This window comes from Nesoenas mayeri (assembly GCF_963082525.1).
Source record: "Nesoenas mayeri genome assembly, chromosome: 11".
Lineage (NCBI taxonomy): Eukaryota > Metazoa > Chordata > Aves > Columbiformes > Columbidae > Nesoenas > Nesoenas mayeri.
Window position 1 is genome coordinate 13,993,216 of NC_137563.1, and position 21,227 is coordinate 14,014,442.

The following is a 21,227-nucleotide window of genomic DNA, read 5'->3' on the forward strand; positions in this document are numbered from 1 at the left end:
TGTTTGTTTGTTTCTTGGTATTCTGGCACAGTGTATCAGTGTCAGGAGGCTTGAGCTTTATTGTAATTGAAAATTGCTTGCTAAGGAAAATGTTGTGTAATTATGAAATGTACAGTCTCTCTCTGTCTCTCCCCTCCCTTTTTATTATTGCAACTTTAGTCCCCCTCCTTTTTTTTTCCTGAAGCTTCCTCTTTTTGTCATGGATATCAACTGAAATGCACAAAACACAATAAAGCTGTTTATGTCAGTTTTTTTGGATGACTGTAAGTGCTGATTATAACAAGTTTAAGGAATTTCCTTTGTTGAGTGTGTACCCACGCCATATGGCTCAACATGGAACATTAACTTGACAGGGATAATGGATTGTGGTATATGGAGACAATTTTGCCTGCAGCTTCACTATAACTCATTCTGGTTGGGGATCACAAGTTTATAATATAGGATGCAGCAAACATCCAGATGGATTTACTTTACATAAAAGAGTTGCATTTCTTTTTATTTCCTGCCTGTAATTGGGGGGGGGGGGGGGGGGGTGGGGGCGCGGGGAGAAAGACTTTTAAAAAAGAATGAAAAAGTAGTAAACAAAGAACAGGTCCTATTCGGGGAAGAAAAATCTCAGTGCAACTGCGTATATATGTGGCTGAGCTGTTTTGGAAACACTGCAGCACAGGTGAAGTGTTGTTACTTATATACACATACAAGGTTGTTCAAATAATATCCCGAGTGGTTTCTCTTTTCCAAAGGTTTCAGTACAGCTCCAGTTCTAGAAATACATAATGTTCTAGGATAGTGTGAAAAAAGATATTTGAAACAAATCTCTGATTTTTTTATTTAATTATATGATTTTTTTATCTATCATAAGGAAAATGACCACTTAGCATTCTGGTGCTTTGGTAATGCTCTCATGGTGCCGTGTTTTCTTTTAGGAAAAAAAAAAAATAACCGTTATAAGCTTTCTGTAATAAAGGAAACAAAATGCTGGTGGAATAGTTTAGTTTGTTTACTTCTGTGGTTGCCTGATGCAAGGGGAAGCGTCCAAATGGCTTAGAGTATAACAGCAGTCAGTATAAATCTAATGCGCCCTACTGAATGATCTGCGTGCCCAAGGTAAGTCCTAATTTTACAAATACTTCTACATCTAAGAGACTTTAAGCACGCATAATCCCGTTAAGCACGTATGTAGCTGTTTGAAGGATCAGGGCCATAAATCCATATTTAGGCTTTTAAACAGAGCTACATGAGATGGCTTCAGCATTCCTGTGCACTTGTGATTGAGTTACACTCCCAAATAAAACTGGGTGCTTTGCTGTTTGAAAAGCAGACGTCTTTCAGGTATCAGTTTCAGCGATTCTTTTAAAACACTGGGTTTTTTTGAGACTCTGGAAATCTTGACTTTCCATACTCCAAATAGCTGCTGTAATTTTCTTTTTATTTGAACCACCGTCACATGAGTATGAATTCCTTGATTGTGTTTGTTTGTTAGCTCTTGAGGTGGGTACTGGAGCAGATGGAGAAGAACATGGCTCATGGCTGGGGAAGAGGGATACTGGTTGTAATTGTAATAGACACTGTTTGTCTGTCCAGTTTCCCTCCCCCATTGCTGACTTCATAGGCTGACATCCCAATTTAGTGTCTGTAATCATTATCCAAAGTTTCAGAAAGTAAACAGCTAGAAAGAATCTGCTTTTGAGAAGGGGAGGGAAAAAAAGATCACTAACTATTGAGCAATGAAGAATCTGTATTAGTTTCAGATATGGGGTTTCTTTCAGGTTTCCATGCTGCAAATTACACTTTAAAAGCTTCTCTGGGTCCATTCATCTTTCACCCCCATACCAGGCTGTATGTATGATAATCACAGCCAGGTGGAAATTTACTATGGACTTAAGGACATTGTTGCTTGTATTCTTACTATGAAGTCCCCTATTTGCCACTGCAGTTGCATAAGGACAGTCTTAGGAAAACACATGATTTATCATTAATATTTGTAATAAGACTTGCACTGTATTTGAAGCAGAGGAAGAACGATGTCATATCTAGTATGCCAGGCAGCTGGCAGATCTCTCTGATTTATTGCCCGCTGTTTGGGAAACACCAGGATAGGGAAATGTGCACCAGTGTTGCAATATACTTGAAGAACTTAAATCTGTAGATAAGAAAATTCTTTCCAGGAACTGTAAGGGGAGTTGACTATTGCTACCAGCTTCTGCTCTTCTTGTCTCCTTTTTGGCTTCAGAAGGAAAATAAAGAGTCAAAACCTCCGCAAACACTTCATAAAACTGAAATTTTAAAGATAGCATTTGTCCTGTATCAGCATTTACTGACTCACCAAGGAACTTCTGCAGGATAATATTTGCACAATAACATGAATGTTCTCCTAGGTTACAGTGATGACTACCTGCAACATATATTACGCTCCCATTACTAGTATTCTGCAAATGTGTAAATGCTGTGTTGGCAATAAGAAAGCTGCTTTTGTGTGTGTCTGTATGTGGTTTTTATTCAGCTCCTGGAAAAGCTACAAATGCAGGCTCCACTTTTTTCTGATCTTGTAATCTGTAGTGGCCTGTGGGGAGCACACCGATGATCCAGTCTTGTTAATGGCTTAGTGTAAGGATGTTGTAAAAGTCCAGTAGGTTGTCAGTAGAAAGGCCATCAATAAAAATTTATTAAGAGTAATGCTTGAAAGTGAATTCCAGTGGCCTCTGACAGTAAACTGCTGTAGCACTCTTTGATCCTGGAGGGTCTGCTGAATCTCAACTTGAAGTCAGTTGTTTGGGTGCAGAGAGCAATTTTTTAATTTAAATTTTGTTTTGCTAATGATTTATTAATAAGTATTGCTGCGGTCTTTGGATTAATGTTTTTCTTGATTGACCTGTATTTTAAAGGCACTTGGTTGGAAGGGGAGTCTTGTTCCATTTTGGTGTAAGGAAATGCCTTTAAGTTATATTCCCATCTGATCATTTTTGTAATGATGTAGATACTTCTTATTGCTGTGTGTGTGGGTGGCTCCATGTGCAGGGTGATGGGAGCCCATGCCAACAGGAGGGGGAGCTCTGAGCACAGCAGCCGCTGGGCAGGGGGGACTCAGGGCCAGGAGGGGCTCCAGGGGCACCCTGAGGGAGCTGGAAATGAGCGACCGACTCCCGTCCGTTTCCAACTCTTCTTGGAAAGTTACTTTAGTAATATTTCAGTAATTGAATGTGGATGCTTGTCTCCGTTCTTGTCCTTAAACATGTGCATGCTGTGAGCCAGGACTTTGTTTCTTTGCTTGGAGAGGGTATACTGTTACTAAATTTTATTGCAAAACCAGAAATGGATTTCAGTCTGTACAATTTAAAGAAATCAGTTTCTAGCTTAAAGTAGCACTTCAGTTGCAAATTGCTTATTATTGACCTGTTACATTTTCAATATTTTCAGAAATTTTGACTGAATTCCTTAAAAACTACACTTAGACTGAGATGGTGCATCCTTCTTTGTCAGATTTCTCTAACCAGTCTGCAGCCCACCAATATGCCCCTTAATGTGTAGTTTAAATTCTATGAACAGTCCCTGCTGAATTTAGTTCTTAGACTTGTAAGTACATATGTGCTAAGTTGCTTTATTGAATTGCAGCCTAAAAATCCTTCTGATAAATGTACAGTATTGTTTAGGTCCTGTTTTCAATGTGGCTTTTAAACTCAGAGAAGTGTGTTTAAGTCAAGGTGTGTGGACCACTGTGGAAAGGTGAGTGGCCATGTACTTAAACTGATTCCCAAACAGATGAAAAGCTAGCTAATAAGGCTCAGGATTAAATTGTCAGCTAATAGGAGTCTTGTGTCTTCCTCTAAAGCAGAAGACTGTTTCTCATGATATCTTTCATTCTGAGAAGAGGTGTGTGCCTTAATGCTCCTTTTGGCACAGACAGCAGCACCAAAAGCTGAATGCTGTTCCGTGTCTCTGATTGCCACATGATTTTCTCCATTTACCAGTTTTAAAATGGTCCTCATAATATTTTTCTTCAACAACTCAATTGAAGGAAGTGGATTGGAATTGTAACAGGGAGCAAAGTTTGACATTCCTTCGCCAAAAATTTCTTTGTGGGGCAAATGCTACTGTTACCAAAGTCTTGTTCGGTAATTTGAAAGACTTTGCATTAGTATCATTACTTGCGGAATTGAATAACTTCTCATTTCAAAACAGAAGACCAGCAGGGTTTGAAATGTTTGAATCTGGCAAGAAAGGGCTTGTCTGTAAAACAGTGAAATTGCATTGGGGAAATCCAGTGCCTGTGCTGGGGCTGAGGTACACGGCGAGCTGGTGCGAGCTGCAGCTGCATTTACCATCAAACACCGAGCTGGTGCCGATGAATGTTTTGTTTTTAGTGGCATGGAAACTGTGAGCCAAAGAATGGATATTCTGTTCATCTGGGAAAATAGCAGTTCACTGCATAAAACACCAGATGCTTCCAAAGCAGTTCTTAAAATAGACTTTGTGAATATAACCCTGAAAATGCAACTGTTTGAATCACCTCAGTACTACTTTGTTTTTCCATTAGAATATACATGTGAATTAAATCAACATAGAAGTAGCGAGAGTTTTAAGATACAGCTGTAGCATGAAACTCCTATGATGATTCGATGTTTTACTTAACTGTGCAGTTTTTAATCTAAAAATGGAGAGGTCCAGACATTTCAACAGCAGTCTTAATTCTTTTTATTACCTTTCTTCAAATAGTTTGCTCGAAGCAGAATAGTTGTGGTCATCATTCAGTATTGTTTACTGTTTCTTACAGCATAACAAAAATTGTAAAACTCACTGCAGAGCCTGGATATCCGAGGGAGTGCTTTCACAGGCAGAGAGGAAAGATGATCTGGAATAAATAGTGTGTGGTGCAGGGCTGGATTTGGGTTTGTTTGTGGTGGTGGTGGTGGTGTGTTTGTGTTGTTTTTTGTGTGGTGGTGGTGTTTTGTTGTCTTGTTTTTAATGCATGAGCAAACATGTGAGGTTCCTGTTGGCCTCAGTCATCTCGATGGTCTGCATCCTTCTGAGTGGTGGGTCCTGCCTTCAAGCATCCTCACTGCATCTCCCAGATTGGGGTCTTCTGCAAATTCTTTTAGGATGTGCTCTGTCTTCTCCTGCAGGCTACTGGTAAGGACATTAAGCAGGACAGGTTCCATATGTACTGTATAGTTGGTAAAGACAAAATTATAGATGCAAGGAGATTGGTAAAAACAAATTTAGGTTGCAAATCAAACGTGTAAGAAGTAAAATAAGTGCTTGAGATGCTGAGACTTGGATGAGTAAATCAAGAGAGGGCAGGATCAAGAAAAGCCTTTTTTATAAGTGTTTATGACTATTTAATATCAAGGAGTAATGTGTAGTTGAGAGCTTACAGCAGAGATAAGGGCTAGATATGAAATGGGAAAGTGTCTTTGAAATTAATCCTAGTTTATGTATAAAAGGCTTCTATAATAATATGCAAGCTCCACAGTTCCCATTCTCTAGAGCAAGGAATTGAAGTACAGGCAAGTAAAATACATAAAAAGAAACAAACCCCACGTGGTTTTCACTTTCACTCTTTAATACCGTTTAGGCTTATAAGGAAGGTTTTCACTTTGCAACACTTTCAGGTACTGTAACCACATTCCTAACCCCAAGGCAGACATTTGGGCTTTCCTGTTCCGTGCCTGGGGAGATCCCTGTGGGTTTGCAAAGCCCGGGGCCTCTTGCAGGGCAGAAGGATCAGAACAATGGTGGCCCATGGAAATCTTCCAGAGCTGCCACCCTCCTCTCCAGGATAAATGTGGTTAAAGAACAGGGGGCTGTGGGGCTGTGTCTCCGTTCTGAAGGCATCTTCTTGCACTTGGCTGAAGGAAAAGGGAACTTTGCTTCCTTGCACGCAGCTCGGAGCGCTCAGATCAGTGACCTCTCTTCAGTTGTTTCAATCTGCCAGCAAGCTCTGCATTTCCAGTTACACATTTAGATTGTCAAGTTGATGATTTTAAAATTAAAAAACAACCAAGAGACTAAATCTGGGGGCAAGGTATGAGTCATGTTGGTGTCACTGAAAAATATTGAGTGGTGACTGTCTGTTTACAGTTGCATTTTAAAGCCTTTTGGTGCCTGGCTTTTACTTCCTTAATGCATTATTATTTTAAAACAATATTTAGATTGTTCCTTTAAATTATTAGTTTAAATGTAATTATTTTTTTTTGTTGAAATATTTTATCATATACCTTAAAAAAATCAGATGCAGTGATAGTGTATTCTGCCAGCTTAGTGTAAAAAGACTCCTTGCCCACAAATTCAGGTTGACGAGCATAGTCATTGACTACCTAATCCTTTATTAATAAAATTCCATTTTGGTTTTTTCATTATTTATTATTTGCTATCCGAGAAACAATTTATTTGGGTAATCTCATTTGCTTTTTTAAAATATTGTACAAAATGAAGTTTCTTACAGAGATCTTGTACTTCCTGAGTATTCTGAGACTAAGTAAAACCCAGTGTTTATATCTGAGAGAACCCCCTTTTATTTATTTATTTATTTAATCATTTATATAAAATAAATACCAATATTGCCATGAGTGTTCCTGTTGTTCTTAACATGCCGAGGAGTGTTTTCCTTATCTGCTCTAGGTCATTAAAAGCAGCACAGTGATACCTCTGGCCAGCATGGGTAGCCAGGCAGAGAAAACTTTATCCATGATAAAGTTTTATTCCTTAATTCATTGAACGGCACACCATGTTCCTTGATGTTTTGAAATCCAAGATATACATTCACCTTGACTGTGTCTGGACCTGCAATATTATTGTTAACGTTTCTTCAGTCACATTCCCACGACTGCTGTGATGTCTTTTGAAGACTTTTTTTTCTTTATCAAGAATGCCACTTGTCTCACCTCCCAAAGTAAACACGTTCATGTTTTTCATGTTTTCCTTGTTTAGGGAGATCTGTATTTTTGGAGTGTCTTTTAGCAAGTAGTTAGCAGTTGGTTCTCTGGGTAGCTCCGGTGCCAGTTTGCCTCTGCCGCATCGTGCTGTTCTCTTGTGCAGTTGTGTCAGTGCTTTGCGGCTTGGTAGGATTGCTTTCCATCTCTGGACATTCTAAAGTCCATTACTGTAAATACCGGTTTTGTACTGAAATAAGGGCACCTGTTTAAGGTCTTAGCATTTTAGGTGCTTTGTATTAATTTAGACTATCTAACTATTCTTTATGGGGTTTTTGTTTCATCTTCTTTTGGCTCAGTGTGCTTGCATATAGTGCATGTGAGTAGCGAGGAGTTTCCAGCCCCTAAACAGGAGGCGGCTGCTTTGCTTTCAGGCTCTGTCTTGTGAGAATTTCCCACTTGTTTTAGCAGATAATTTGGTTACTTTGTGGTGCCTGCAGAAATTGTTCTCTTGAAGCAATAATACTGGGAAAACACTCACTTAACATGTTTTGTGTTGTTCTGAAATCTGATTTAGCATCTAATAGGTATTTGGGCTTTGGTTTTCTTTGTTTTGTGTTGGTTGGGGTTTTGTGAGTGGGTTGGTTGGTTTGGTTTGTTTCCCCCTAGCCTAGCAGCCTGGCTGCAGACCACACTCTGGGATTACCTGATTTACAGACTTGTGTCTGTGTGCTATTGGGACGCCTGTATTGCCTGCCAGGGGTGAAGCTTGAGGAAGTTATGCAACTCATCCACATAAGAGCTGTCAGAACTTTTGTACAGCAACTGTTGTATGCCAGTTGCCTTATGGAGGATGGTTATAAATGGTTGCCGTGTTGGTACCTGTGTTTATATAGAGAAAGGGTGAGAGAACAATCTTTCTCTTTTGACAAAGCTGGCTTTTCAAGTTTAATGAGAATGAATAGGTCTTGGATGGTGAGAAGAGCTGTAGATGCCTACATAAGGAACTTTTAAAAATTTTATATAATTTCATATATATATAATTTAGCAATTTGTAGCAAGTAGTGTCACCAAAATAATATTTTAATCAGAAACAGGTGTAACATTTTGTTGTAAAGTGTGGATTCGCTATTCATTTCCAATTATAAAATCCTCTTGACTTTAGACTTAAGAATGTACTTGATGTTTAAAGTCACTGATAGAAGATGAGTAATTTTTGTCCTTAGATCTGGGACAAATTCCACACCAGGAGAGCAAAGGATGCTTTTCAAGTTAGTTGTAAGTAGCAACTTTGTTAGCTGCTTAAAAATTTTAACTAAATCCCTTGGGTATGAGCTGAGGAAGACGGTACAGGGAGAAATATTTTAATAGACAAAGTGAAAACACTTGGATACTCTAGAAATACAGGAGGTGGGTAGGTGAGGTGGGTAACTGCATGGGATAAAATGCCTTCTTTTCACCTGTGTGGTATGTGTGTGTATTCATGTGCGTACTCAATTTGGTTATTGTCTTCTGGATATTGTATATCCCTGATTTCCCTCATCCTGAGTCAATTTTTAGTGTGGTAATTTTTAGCCTGTTTCTCCCACTGGATAATCTGTCTATGCATAGCACACATTAACAGGTTAATAGAGCAGTAATATTATTTACAGTAAGGTTAGCCTAGGGGAGACGTAGTGGAGGATGGAAACTAAGTACACTAAACAACTATTCAAGAATTATTTGGTTCACAAATACTTGCCCACATAGGCTTGGGGGAGGAGGAGAAACAAGTTCTTTCTTCATTTAAGAGGTTTGTACTCCCTCTTTTCTTCTTGCCTTCGGTTACTGAAGTGCATCTTCCTGCCAGAGACTTCAGTCCCTTTTAGCCTTGTGAACATTACATTTGTTATTTCACATGGTTTAAGCCTGGGAAGTGGAGGGACAGGAATAGCACTGAGGAAGGAGCCATCATGGATCAGCCACTATGGAACAGAAATGTTCGTTTGACATGAGCATATAAATTACAAGTTCACAGAGTCAATCCAAATATAATGTGGAATTTAGTCCACCCTTACCTCCTGTGTATGTGAAGTATGTAAGAACATTAATAAATTGTTTTTACAGCACAAGATCTGTGCAGTGCTCCGCAAACTGACAAAATATTCCATATTTTCTTAGAAGTATGTACAAATCAATGGTATGAAAGTGTCAAAAGCATGTCTTTGGGAAGCAGGTTCTTTAATACCACTTCACACACTGACATTATTTCTTTTTAAAATATTGCGTTAAAGAAGTTGTGAGAAATCCCTTGACTTCTGTGTTAAACATCTTTAAAAGATGTATGCTGAGATTTATTGCCTGGTCAGTTCAGTCGGCAGAATTCTTACAGCTAAAGACATCTGCAATGCCCACGCAGCTCTAAGTATAAAAGAACTTCTGAACTTTTCTAATCTTTGGAAAGCACAATGATTTTTTTTTTTCCGGATGATCCCATCCAAATGTCAACAGAGCAGGAATTGAGCATTTGCTGCCTTAAGCATTGTTCCTAAATTGTAGCAGTTAAAAGTGGGAATTCCAGGTAATTCCAGCTTCAGAATTTCCACGTTTTGCATCATTTAGATATGAAAAACAGTTCTTGCTCCAAGAGAGACAAGTAAATAATTGGACTGGATAGAAGTATAATGCTAACTTCCGAATGAGAATTTATGGCATGGAGAATCCTAGGAGGTTTCTGGCAGATCTGAGACTGGACACTTAAATCCCATAAATCTCATTCAAAATCATAACATTTTAGTTCTTGCAGATTGTTAGAGTTGTTCTGTAGGATCATGATCTTTCAAAATTTTGACCAAAGAAAGGAGTTGGAGGCAAATCTTTGGTATTAAAATCAAGCTTTGCTAAACCTTTTCTTCTCTGTCTGGGTAAATTTGTTTTAGATGTCACAGTTTGGCACACACACCCCCACCCCCAACCCCCTCATCTAAAATAATGCAATTTTTTTTCTACTAGTCACAGTCTGTACATGCCATTTCCTTATCCATTCTTCAAGAACATACAGGCCAACATTCTTATGATTACCTGTATAGACTGCATTGCGATCCTCACTTGCACATGGCATTCCTGGTTAAATGTTTGTATTTCTTCTCCTGTTACGGTATTACAAATTTTTCCAATAGCGTGATTTGTTATGTGTGAGTTAGTTATTAGTCTTAAGGTTCAAAATTTGTATTAGGAGTTTGCAGACAATTAAAATGATGTAGGTTTGACTGCTTTACTAAAAGGTAAGACAGCGCAGATGAGTTTGCGAGACTTGAGGGGTTATTGATTGGGAAGCTGCTTGCAGTCAGAAGGGACTGAACCAAGATGGAGTGTGCGATGAGATAAAGGCTGGGTTAGGAAAGTGATTATGTCTGGGGACCTGCTAATCACTCACCTTTGTAGGAGTCCTGTAGTTCATCACTAATCTCACTTGCACTTGGCATTTTCCTGTGTTGCTGCTTCATTGTTTGTAGCTGAGTGAGTAATTTGGCTTGGGCTGAGCAGGAGAGCGCGAGTCCGGCAGCTGCACTCGCTGGCGCTGCCTTGTTGCACAGCCCAGGGGCACTGCTCTGGCCTCAAGAGGATAGGAGGTCATTCGTTTTGAGCACTTTCTTCAAGTTGTGTTGCTTCAGATCTCTGTTTCGTGTCCATGAGTTTTACTCGCAAGTATTATAAGGAAAACGGTGTGCGATTTTCTTCTATGTATTCACAGTATATACATATGTATTATGTACTTTCAAAATACTAGACATGAGATTGTTGGCATAAGACATATTAAAACTGTGATGGCCTCTATTACTGATTAGAGCTGTGTAGCAGTAGAAGAGAAGAAATGATTCCTCAGGTGCTGTGGGAAATGTCTAGATACGTAGTAAAGCTTTTACGGCTGTGTGTGTCAGCTGGTCATGGCTCTAAGAAGAAGGCAGCACACCAAACCGTAGGAGCAGGGCTGGGTTTGTGTTCTAATCTAACTTACATTTTTGCACCAGACTGAGTAAGAATTTTTAACACCAACAAAATTTAAAAAAATAAAGAACGAGCCTGTACTGGAGGCAGCAAGGATGTTGTTCTACACATTTTGCATACTTTCTTTCTACTTTGTGCTAAGTTGGAAACTGATATTAAGAGTTGTAAAAAATATTTACTTTGACGAATGTTTTCCTTGTATCATCCGTATGTGCCTGTGAATATAGCTTTTGCAGCTTGTTCCTTCTTAGATTGGATCTGCATATGCAAAACTATTCAAATGTATTATTTCTGTGGGTAGCAGAGACACATATTTTGTTGCTGGAAACTTTGTTACTGGATGTGGATGGGGAGAACACGATATGAAAACTGATTTCTAGCCAAATCTACCAACACCAGTTTAATAACTTAAACAAACAAACAACCCTGAAAGTTGTCCACAAGGTTTTGTTAAAAACTGACTTTTGGGTAGGTCAGTTGTGACGGGTTAACAGTGTTGTCAATGAGAACTCCTTGAAGATGGACTGAAAGATGATTCTCTGTCCAAGTGGGGCAGACATACTTCATGGCTGACAAGCAGAGCAGCTGCCAGCTGTGGTCACTGTAGTATTCATGCTGGATGATAAACATTGCTCCATTAAAAAATCCCGGTACTTTCCACATTGCCAACCAAATAAGTTCTTAGCAGTAGATAGAAAGATCTTTAGTCTATGAAGAGTTAATTTTGTGGGACTTTAAGTAATTTTTTGCAGAGTTATGTTCTATCATCCTCTTATAAACCAAGCATTATCTAGAAGCAGTGGGAAAAGACTGGTTTACTACTGGCAGGCATTTATAGCACATTCTCTGAAGTAGTCCTCATCCAAGTTAATGTGCTGCTGTTTTCAGCTCGCTATCACTTTGCATCTTGCTGTTTCAGTTCATTCTGTGTTAAGAGTATTTAGGCTGCACAGCTGTTACACAGATAGATTTATCATGGAATACAATTCCTTGTGCAGTATTCAAAAGCTATATTAAGTGGTGAGCATATCGCATTTAGACAAGCGAATGCAAGAGAAAGGTAATTATTTACTAAATGCCTATGAATGTTTGAATTGGTACAGAATGTGTCAAGGTTTTAATTTTATGAAGTTAGGAAATACTTGTGGTTCAAAATGCTGAGTGAGATTTTGTTGGTTTAGTTTCTTTTAACTCCATAGTCCTTGGGATTTAAACCTGTTAAGTAGCGATTAGGTCGTTGAAGTTTTTGTTGATGAAAACACATGAAACTTACTAAAACAAAATAAAATACAAACTCATTCCAAGTTATTAAAATATTCAAATGTCTTGTGAGTTGATCTGTGCAGATTGAAGATTTCTGTATATGAACAACTCTATTTTTTAAATGTCTATCACTTTAGTTTGAATCTGGTTAGATAACAAAACTGTGGGATATAGAGCCATGGATGTGTAACCTGAAGAGCAGTTTACCATGATGCTACTTTCTTTGTAGAGCAAGGCATAGATTTTGCTTTTAAAATGACTGCATATAACTTCTGAAACATTTGAGTTAGGAGGCCTGTGATAAAAGGTGCTCAAGGAGCTGATGATTCACAATAGCCTTGCATAGGAAGCCCTAGTGCGCAGCTCTAGGAGATGTTGACGTTGAGAAAACTGGCCCAAGTCACTTTAATTCTCATGAGTATTTTGTGGAAAAATATAGGATCTGAGGATAACGTAAATTTCAGTTGGGCATTACTTTACCTTCCCAGCTGGTATGTCTACGCACTAACTTACAGCCACGTTTACACAAGGCTGTGCAAATTTAAACGTTCAGTAAGGGTTTTGTCTTTTAATAGTGCTGTTGCATACCCCTCTCCTTCTTCCAGTTCATGTCAGGTGCTGTAGTGAGTTTCCTCATGTCGTCTTAGTGCTGAGCATCAATATTTCTAAATTGCCGGCTAGAATAAAAAAGATACTATTGCCATCTGTGTAGTGAGCACTGAAACAAGACCCTTTAGAGAGAGGGTAGAGAGGATATGATCAGATGGCAGGTATAACATGCTCAACAGCAAATCTGGTGGAGTAAACCTGCAAGACATGTTAGGGTCTGCTTTGGCTTTCAGTATCACTGTATTTCTTAAGTTTGCATGCTCATAAACACCGATAGTCTGGTCTGGTTTTTACAGTAGCCTCCACATTTTTATGCTCTTCCGTCAATCTGTAGAGAGTCTGAATAATTAAGAAAAGTATTTGATAAACTAAAAGAAGCAAAGGGATTCTGCTTTGATATATCTGGCTGTGTGTCTGAACTTCAGTAGGTGCCAGAGACTGCCCACACATTGATAAGACATTATGTATGAGACCTACCAGTTAAACCAGTGTAGAAGTGTCATCTTCTCAAACTTGATATTACCCACCTTTCAAGTACTTGAGTCACTATGTGGAGTAGTTGCTAAGTGTTTTCTCTTTCTATGGATACATAAACAGTACCTGTGACAGCTTGCTTAAGGCTTTCAATAGTGAACATAGTGCCTAAACTGGAGCAGCTGAAGTGTGATGAAATGACAACAGGTGATTTGTCGTCAATACTCTTTCACTTTTCCGTTGCGTTGCTAGTGAAACCGTGCTGCGATACTGCCAGAGAGCATGATGCTGGGAAACCTTTCTTGCTGTAGTATCAGTGAAGCTTCAGGGGCTGCTGCTGGCGTGCTGCCTCTTGTCTGGGCCAGCTCACCTGCTCGCTGCCAGCCCCGCGCTGTGCGCAGGTGGAGGATGTGCTGCAGCACAGCGCTCCGCTCCTGCCAGACGACAACAGGCTGCGGTTCCGCAGGACACGAGAGAACCGGGAGTGGGACTTGAGTGTGGGCTCAGAGTGTGTTTCTGAGTGTGTGCCTGTTGATTGTTGTTGTTTAAAAGTGAGTACCTTTAACAGCAGGACACTATGGCAGATTTGAGAGGCATATCTCAGTGCTTGCCCTGGAGATGTGTTTAGAGACTCTATGAAAGACACCATCTTGAACTTGATCCTGGGTCACTTTCCCAACCCTTGGTTGAAAAGCCATTTGAACACAGCTTAAATGTTCATTTCCTGCAGCTCTAATTCTTGATAAATATTTAGGCAGCACAGTCTCAGGCAGCCTTGACTTTTCTCAATCATTTCTTAGAACCAAATTGATTAATACCATAGATTGGGCTGTTCTAGTCAGCTTTTTTCTTTTAGTATGAACCTGCCAAACTTTTAAAATTATAACATTTAAATGACATGATTTTATGCATTCTTATCTGACGATTTCTTGCTTGCTACACAAACCATAATTTACATCATAATTTTTCTAGCCTCTGTAATTGACTCTTGTACAAATATTTGTTTTAAAGCTTGCCTGAAATACTGCATACTTCAGTCAAAGTTGTTTATCATGTAGTATAAGATTCTCATTTTCTGGAAGGAAAATGCTGAGTCTGGTTTAATATGGACAGCATGATTCATCCTACTTCATATAATTTTGCATGCTAGGTATTTTATTTGCTTCGTGCCTGATAGTTGTGAGAGGCAAATTGCTTCAGCAGAAAAATGTGAACTTTTTTCCTCCCTTTGTTACAGCAGAGCTGCCATTTTTCAAGCAAACTATTGTTGACCAGGCTACTTGCAGTTATCAAGATTATAATCTGGCAGGGATGTTGTTCCAAGAGAGTCAGACTTCCTCTTCCTCTCTGCTTATACAACATGTACTTTTTAAAATGAACAATAAGCAGACTTTAGTTTTTCCTCTTACAGAATGACGTTTAGGGATTTTTGGTAAAGAGATAAAAAAATCAGCAAAAGCAAAGGAAGTCCCTTTCTAGAAGTGCAATTGCAGTAGCATGGAGCTATTTAGCACTGAAATGGGAATGTGTCAGAAAAGCTGCTTTTTCTTCCTATGAGGACTGGATGCCATATGAATTGCTTAGGAAAGGGAATGCCAGTTGGGGTAAGATGACACTCCTTTTCAAATAGATAGGTATCATGGTCTGTTAGTGCTTACCTTTGGATTGGTGTTATGGGGCATTTCTTAGTCTCTGTCATAATTAGTGCAGTCATATGCACTTGGTGTTTTCTGTTACGCACATACTTGATGACTGTCTGATTCTTGCCATTGTTCAGCAGAGACTTCTATTCCAGATTGGTTTTTACATGTTTATTGATAAACTTCTGATTCCTACTGGAGAACTTTCACCCTGAGTTTTAATGTACAAACCTGCCAGTTTGGTGACATAACCAACGAACACAGCACAGAGTAGTTTTTCTGGAACTGACAAATACGTTGTGATCTGAGGTCATGAGACACGAGCGATACCAGGGAGCAGCCATCCTGTGTGCTACCTACAGACAAATATTGCTTGGGGGGCAGAAGAGTCTGTTTTGCTCTCTTGACCAGTTGTGTTGCTTGAGTTTTGTACCCAATTGGAATGTACATGAAATGAAGGGATTTTTAAGGATGTAAGGGGTGAGTGTCAAGAGCTGAATGATTCAGCCATGGTTTAAGTTTGGTGTAGCTTTTCTTGTTCTGTTTTTCTTCTGAAGTTTTTGTTCACTTCTCATGTGGTTTTGTTGGATTTATTTTACTGCTTAGTATATTCATCACCCAAGATGATGCCAGCTATGTGTTACTTTCATGTAGGTTGGAGAAATGTCTAAAAGTGTCCCTATTGCTCATTGATATTGGAAGTGAAAATGGACCCTTGCCCTTTTTATTGTAGTTATATCTTATAACAATAAAAATTGCAGTAGTTTTTTTTTTTTTTTAATTGATCAGTTACATAAGAAATGGAATTAGGCGAGTATGTCACCTATTGCAGTAGTGCTGTTTTAGTGTGTTAAACATAGATCTATAGAAACCTACTTCTACTAATGCAAATTAATTTTTGTAAATTTAGTGTGATGCTGACAGATTTTCTGAATTGCATATATAAGGACAACTGATGCAGATGTCTTGCAGATTTTAAAAGAACCTAATTTCAAATGTCTTTCTTTTATAGGAAAAGCCTCCGATAGAGGTCCGTTTCCCTTGTATGGCAGAGATACGGGGTTACCAGGCTGTCAAGTAAGTGTAGTGATGATTGAAAGCAAATGTAATAATCTGAACTAAAATTTAGTTAAAGTTACTTGAATATGTCAGGCTACCAAACATCATAAACAAGAATGTGTTCTACAATTTGAAGAACAAATTTTCTGGGTTGTGTGTGGTCAAATCGCCTTGTATTCATGTCATGTACATACACCCACTTAGAGGAGGCACTTTTGCCATGTGCACATGGAACTGGTTCTGTAGCTCAGGAGCATAAAGTCCTATGTTGTAGTAAAGGGAGATTGTTGCTAGTCTGAGGACATTGGGCAACATGCTTCAGTTGTGAGTATCACAACTTTCCTACAGATAATTGTGAAATGAGTTTTCCTACCCTTTGTAGTTATTTGTTCCTCTCTCCAAGTCTTTTAAACAGAACTGCAGACCAGCGCTGACTGCATATCGTGATGAGTCTGTCATACTGATTTTTCACATACAATTTGTCTCCTAGTGGAGATGATTTGCATTTTTTAGGAAAAACGGTGTTACTAGGCTTTCAAATTGTAAAAATTGGGTTATCCAGTGTAATACTGTGTTATTTTGTGGTTTTGATTATGTTTTTTCTAATTAAGAAAACTTTCTTCTTTTGTCTATAAATCTTCATTGTAGAGTGAAGATTTCTTCCATATTATTTCTAATGAGCCACATTAAGGATACTCTTGATCACTGTTTAAAAGTCTGTTTTGAATGTACAGGAAGTTTGAATGTTTAAGAAGTATAATCAGCATTTGATTACACTCTGTTTTTGTTGACAAAGATTTAAATAATATGTTTTTAATTCTAAGAAATTAATTTGTTATGGTTATTTTCTCAAAGAGGATTTTTTTTTCTTTAATTTTACTGTAAGTAGACTATTTGCTTTGAACTGATATGTTCAGGAATATCCTTCTTCTGGGGGATAAAACTTAGCATATGAGTTTGGTTTTGAGTCTTTTAACTAGTAGTTTGGAAAGTGTAAATGGACAGCACCATGTGGCAATGCAGACTTAACATTGCTTCCCCTATTAAGAAAGGCTTATTCTCACAGCCTTTACTGCTTCTCTGCGACACAAATGTGAGGGAGCTGGGTCTCTTTAGCTTGGAGGAGACTGAGGAGTGACATCATTAATGTTTACAGATACATAAAGGGTGAGTGTCAGGAGGATGGAGCCAGGCTCTTCTCTGTGACAACCAACGGTAGGACAAGGGGTAATAGGTTCAAACTGGAACACAAGAGGTTCCACTTAAATTTGAGAAGCAACTTCTTCTCAGTGAGGGTGGCAGAGCCTGGCCCAGGCTGCCCAGGGCGGTTGTGGAGTCTCCTTCTGTGCAGACATTCCAACCCGCCTGGACACCTTCCTGTGTAACCTCATCTGGGTGTTCCTGCTCCATGGGGGGATTGCACTGGATGAGCTTTCCAGGTCCCTTCCAATCCCTGACATTCTGGGATTCTGTAAACAAAGGCTTACTTGTAACTACTGCTGAGCTTTCAGTAACATTCTCACAAAAAAGCAGTATAGCTTTTTAAGTTCAAGTTACGGACTTCACATTATTGCCAGTTTAGACAGTAAAATATTGTATTAATGTTATTAGTATTGTTCAAATAACTCTGTATGTACTGTATTTTAATATGATAACTTAAACTTGATATTAGTTTGGGAGCAAATTAATTTCCATGTTACTTTCATTAAGTTAATGTTCTATATTGGAAAATGGGTTTATGTTAACTTTGCATAAAATTCTGTTTAGCTTTGCAGTAATGAATGTAATTTCTGTTGTTCGGCTTCTCACTGAGGAGGATGCTTTTATATCTCCTAATTGTTTTTATATAGTACCATTTAATATTAATTTTTTACATGTAGCTGTTTTAAAGCCAGACTCTTATACATATTTGTTTCTATTTAACATCACTTCTAATTCTGTTTATTCCTTTGATATGCTTCCTACTATTTCTTCTCCCATAGTTTCTTCTTTCTTAAATGTTGTTAGTATATGGGAAAATGTTTTTGTAGGTATATATTCTTCTGGTTTTGTATTCAGGATAATAGAAAATTATCATAGAGTTAACTTTCAGTTAAATCCTCATTTTATTCAAATTTATGTGATAAGTTACAGTTTGCACTTCAGTTTCGTCTTATCAGTTAAATCTGAGAGTGTTTGAAACCATTTGCTAACTTGGAACCTGGTGGGATTTCTGGATCTTTTGGGGTTTGGTTTTGTTTTGTTTTATATTTTTCATAAACCTATGGCAGTGCCTGAAATACGGCTCTCATTGTAGCTACAGTGTTTGAAAGCAATCATAGAAAATAAGGTTGAAAGAAATCTTGAGAGGTCATTTTGACAATCCAAATGAAGAACCAGCTGCATTGTTCCTGACGGATGCTCGTATAGTCAGTTCTTACAAACCTCTAGAGATGGAGGAGCCTGCATGACCACACTGGGTTTTCTTTTCTATTACTGAAATGCACTTTAAAAGGCCTTACCATTATGGCAAAAAGAAATTTCCTGGATCTTTCTGACAATACTGTTAATTTTTTGCCATGTGTTATGTGCCTTTTTCATAACCAGTATGCAATCTGTGATACTTGTTTGATTAGTGATGGTCTTGAATTTCCCTATACCTTCTTCTGGTGATGCTGGACAGTTTGTCATTCCTCAGCCTATATTTTTCACTTTACAGGTTCCATATGCCAAAATGTATTTACTTCTTAAAGTTGCTTCTACCTTCTCTAAATTTGTCAGTACAATTTTGAATTCCAAGATTGTACTGCATTTGTAGATGCTTCTGGGTTATCTGCTTTGTGAGTTCAGTAAATGTGGCCTTCATTTTTCATTCCAGTCACTAATTAAGAGGTTGAATGATGTCCAAAACAGATGCCTGTAAAGTCTCAGTTAATACATTCACCCAGTGTTGATCGTGAACTCCTAGCGACTGTTTTTTACACAGCTATGCTCTGTATTCAGCAGTACTATTAGTTGTCCTTGGTTCCTCAGTTCGTCTGTGAAATGTGAAAGTAGTTAAGCCTTGTTAAAACACCTCTTATGCTGAGAGGGAAATGAGGTTGTTTTTATGTAGTTTATTTCAGCTGAATCCATATCACTTCTTCATTGCAATCTGGCATTTGCAGTCTATTTCTTCCAGTATTCTTCCAAAAAATGAAATTTAAATAGTTGAGGAATTAGAAGCCACTGCTTTTGTTCCTCCCTGGAAAACCAGACAAACCAACCAACCCCAGTCTCTGCACTCCCTCCAAATCATGAGTTTTCAAAGACTAAGGTTTCCGAAATGGCAAAGATGGCAAGAGACAGTCTCTGCAGTATTTTATTGGATACAAATGAACTGAAAATACTTCTCCAAATACTCTCTAATCTGTTATTCTCTTACTAAAGTTCTTTCTGTATGTCATTAGTGTAAATGGTATTACTAACTTGGTGTTGGTGTGTGATGAATTTTAATTTTTACCTCCTATTAAGTTTACAGAGGGATGGAATGAAAATGATCAAGATTGCTGTAAACTGAAATGCTTAAGACTCTTACTATCACGTCTTACCCATCACTGAAAATGATCTAACCAGTGATTTGTGTGGACTGTCAGCTACCTACAGGCTGTAGGAGTTTGTGTGATTGATTTCTCAGCGTAGCTTAAAAATCAAAGGAACTTAGGTAAAAAATTGGATTTAGGTATAACGTTTAGTCACAATAATGTAAATATGGCTAATTGATGAATATTTTACTAAACAAGAAGTGCATACTTTCAGGGTTTAATTCCATCAGGTGTTTCAAGCAAGCCAAAAAGAAGGAGCATCCTAGAGTATAAGTCTTTCACTGGGCCCATTCATTCAAATAAGTGTTGAGTAAGGTAGTTGCATTTGTCTTACGCTGTGGTTTTTTATGTGGTTTAGTGTTAACAATGTTAATGGTGTATGTTTGTGTGCTACATTAAAACCTGTGCTTGTCTAGCTCTTCACAATCAAATTCTGAATCCTCTTCCTTTTTTTGGCTTTTTGTACTTTACTGCATACTCTTCTTCTGATAGGTCTTCACTATGTTCTGCACCCTTCCAACTCTTACTGCCTTTTTTTCCTCTCCAATCTTTACACAGAGTATATAGACTCTAAATGGATGGGTAAGATGACAAATCAAGGCTTATGCAGAGCTGGTTTAGATAAATGTCAAAACTTTTACCTGGACAAGGAATTGACAGATTTTTGAAGAAATGTAAAAACTATGTTTTGCCATCAGAATGAAATGCAATGCTATGGGGCTTGACACAACGTCTCTATTTGTGTCTTTGATGGGAGTAGTAGGAGTTGATTGTGATTTTTTGAGGGGGAGTCCACCCTTCCTGTTGGCTGTGTCATTGCAGATTTGGGAAGGACATCTCTTCACAAATGTTAAATCAGATAGAGATTAAGTTTTCAGAGAGATTCTTGTAATACAAGGGTTTTCTTTACATTTGTGTAATTTAATACTGAAAACTGTAGCTTATGTAAAAGAAATGAGATTAGACATCAGATATTGAATGAAAGGCTCCCATTTCCAATATCATCAAAAAGGTACCCAGCTGTCACTGCACATTGTTTTGACAGGTCTGAGCTCTAAGAAGGCCAGGAATCGGCACTATTTTCAAAGTGAAATTGAGATAAATGTGCAATGAATGTGTAGCCGTTAGACTAATTCTTCTAATTGTTTCTGTGGGTCTTCACAGAAGCTGACTGTATCCCCATGAGCCGGGAAGCGCCCCGGTAATTGGCAGCAGTGCGGGGGCCGCTCGGGGAGCCCAGCCTGTTCTCATGTGCCTGGCTGAGGCCGGCTCTGCCCGCTGGCATCACTGGGCTGAAGATAGTAAATGATTTCTGACTGTCCCCTTTATGTTCTGGTTTAATTCTAAATAATCACGCACGGAAAATAGACATCATGGATTTTTTGACATGTGAAGATAACACATTTACCCTGCCTTCATAATCATTTCAAGTCCACATACTATCTTATGTGCAAGAAAGGAGATAGAATCAAGTGCTAAATGTAGTGGAGATTAGGCAAGAACTAAAAATACATTCACTAGTTTTTGTTTAGGGTGTAACCTCCTTCCTATAAAGACACATATCTTAATTTATTTTTCTAACTAATTTATATGTTCTATATGATGATGAGACACTTTAAATGTTATGAAAGTCATTTTTTAAAAGTTTGATAAATCTGTAGAATACAGGAGTACTGTGAGGAGCTATAAATTATATTTACTAAATACATTTCTCTTGGTCTATGTAAAATTATATATATAACACTGCATAAAATACCTACTAC

At 38.3% G+C, this 21,227-nt stretch overlaps 1 protein-coding gene across 7 annotated transcripts in view; it reads left to right on the forward strand.

Annotated features, from left to right (window-relative positions):
• Positions 1 to 21,227, forward strand: part of TCF12 (transcription factor 12) — a 160,235-nt gene that overhangs the window by 73,301 nt on the left and 65,707 nt on the right. For all 7 annotated transcript variants that reach the window (XM_080351300.1, XM_080351301.1, XM_080351297.1 and 4 more), the window contains one exon: positions 15,855 to 15,919. In XM_080351300.1, coding sequence (XP_080207426.1) covers positions 15,855 to 15,919 — 65 coding nt within the window. The remainder of the gene's footprint in view (positions 1 to 15,854; positions 15,920 to 21,227) is intronic.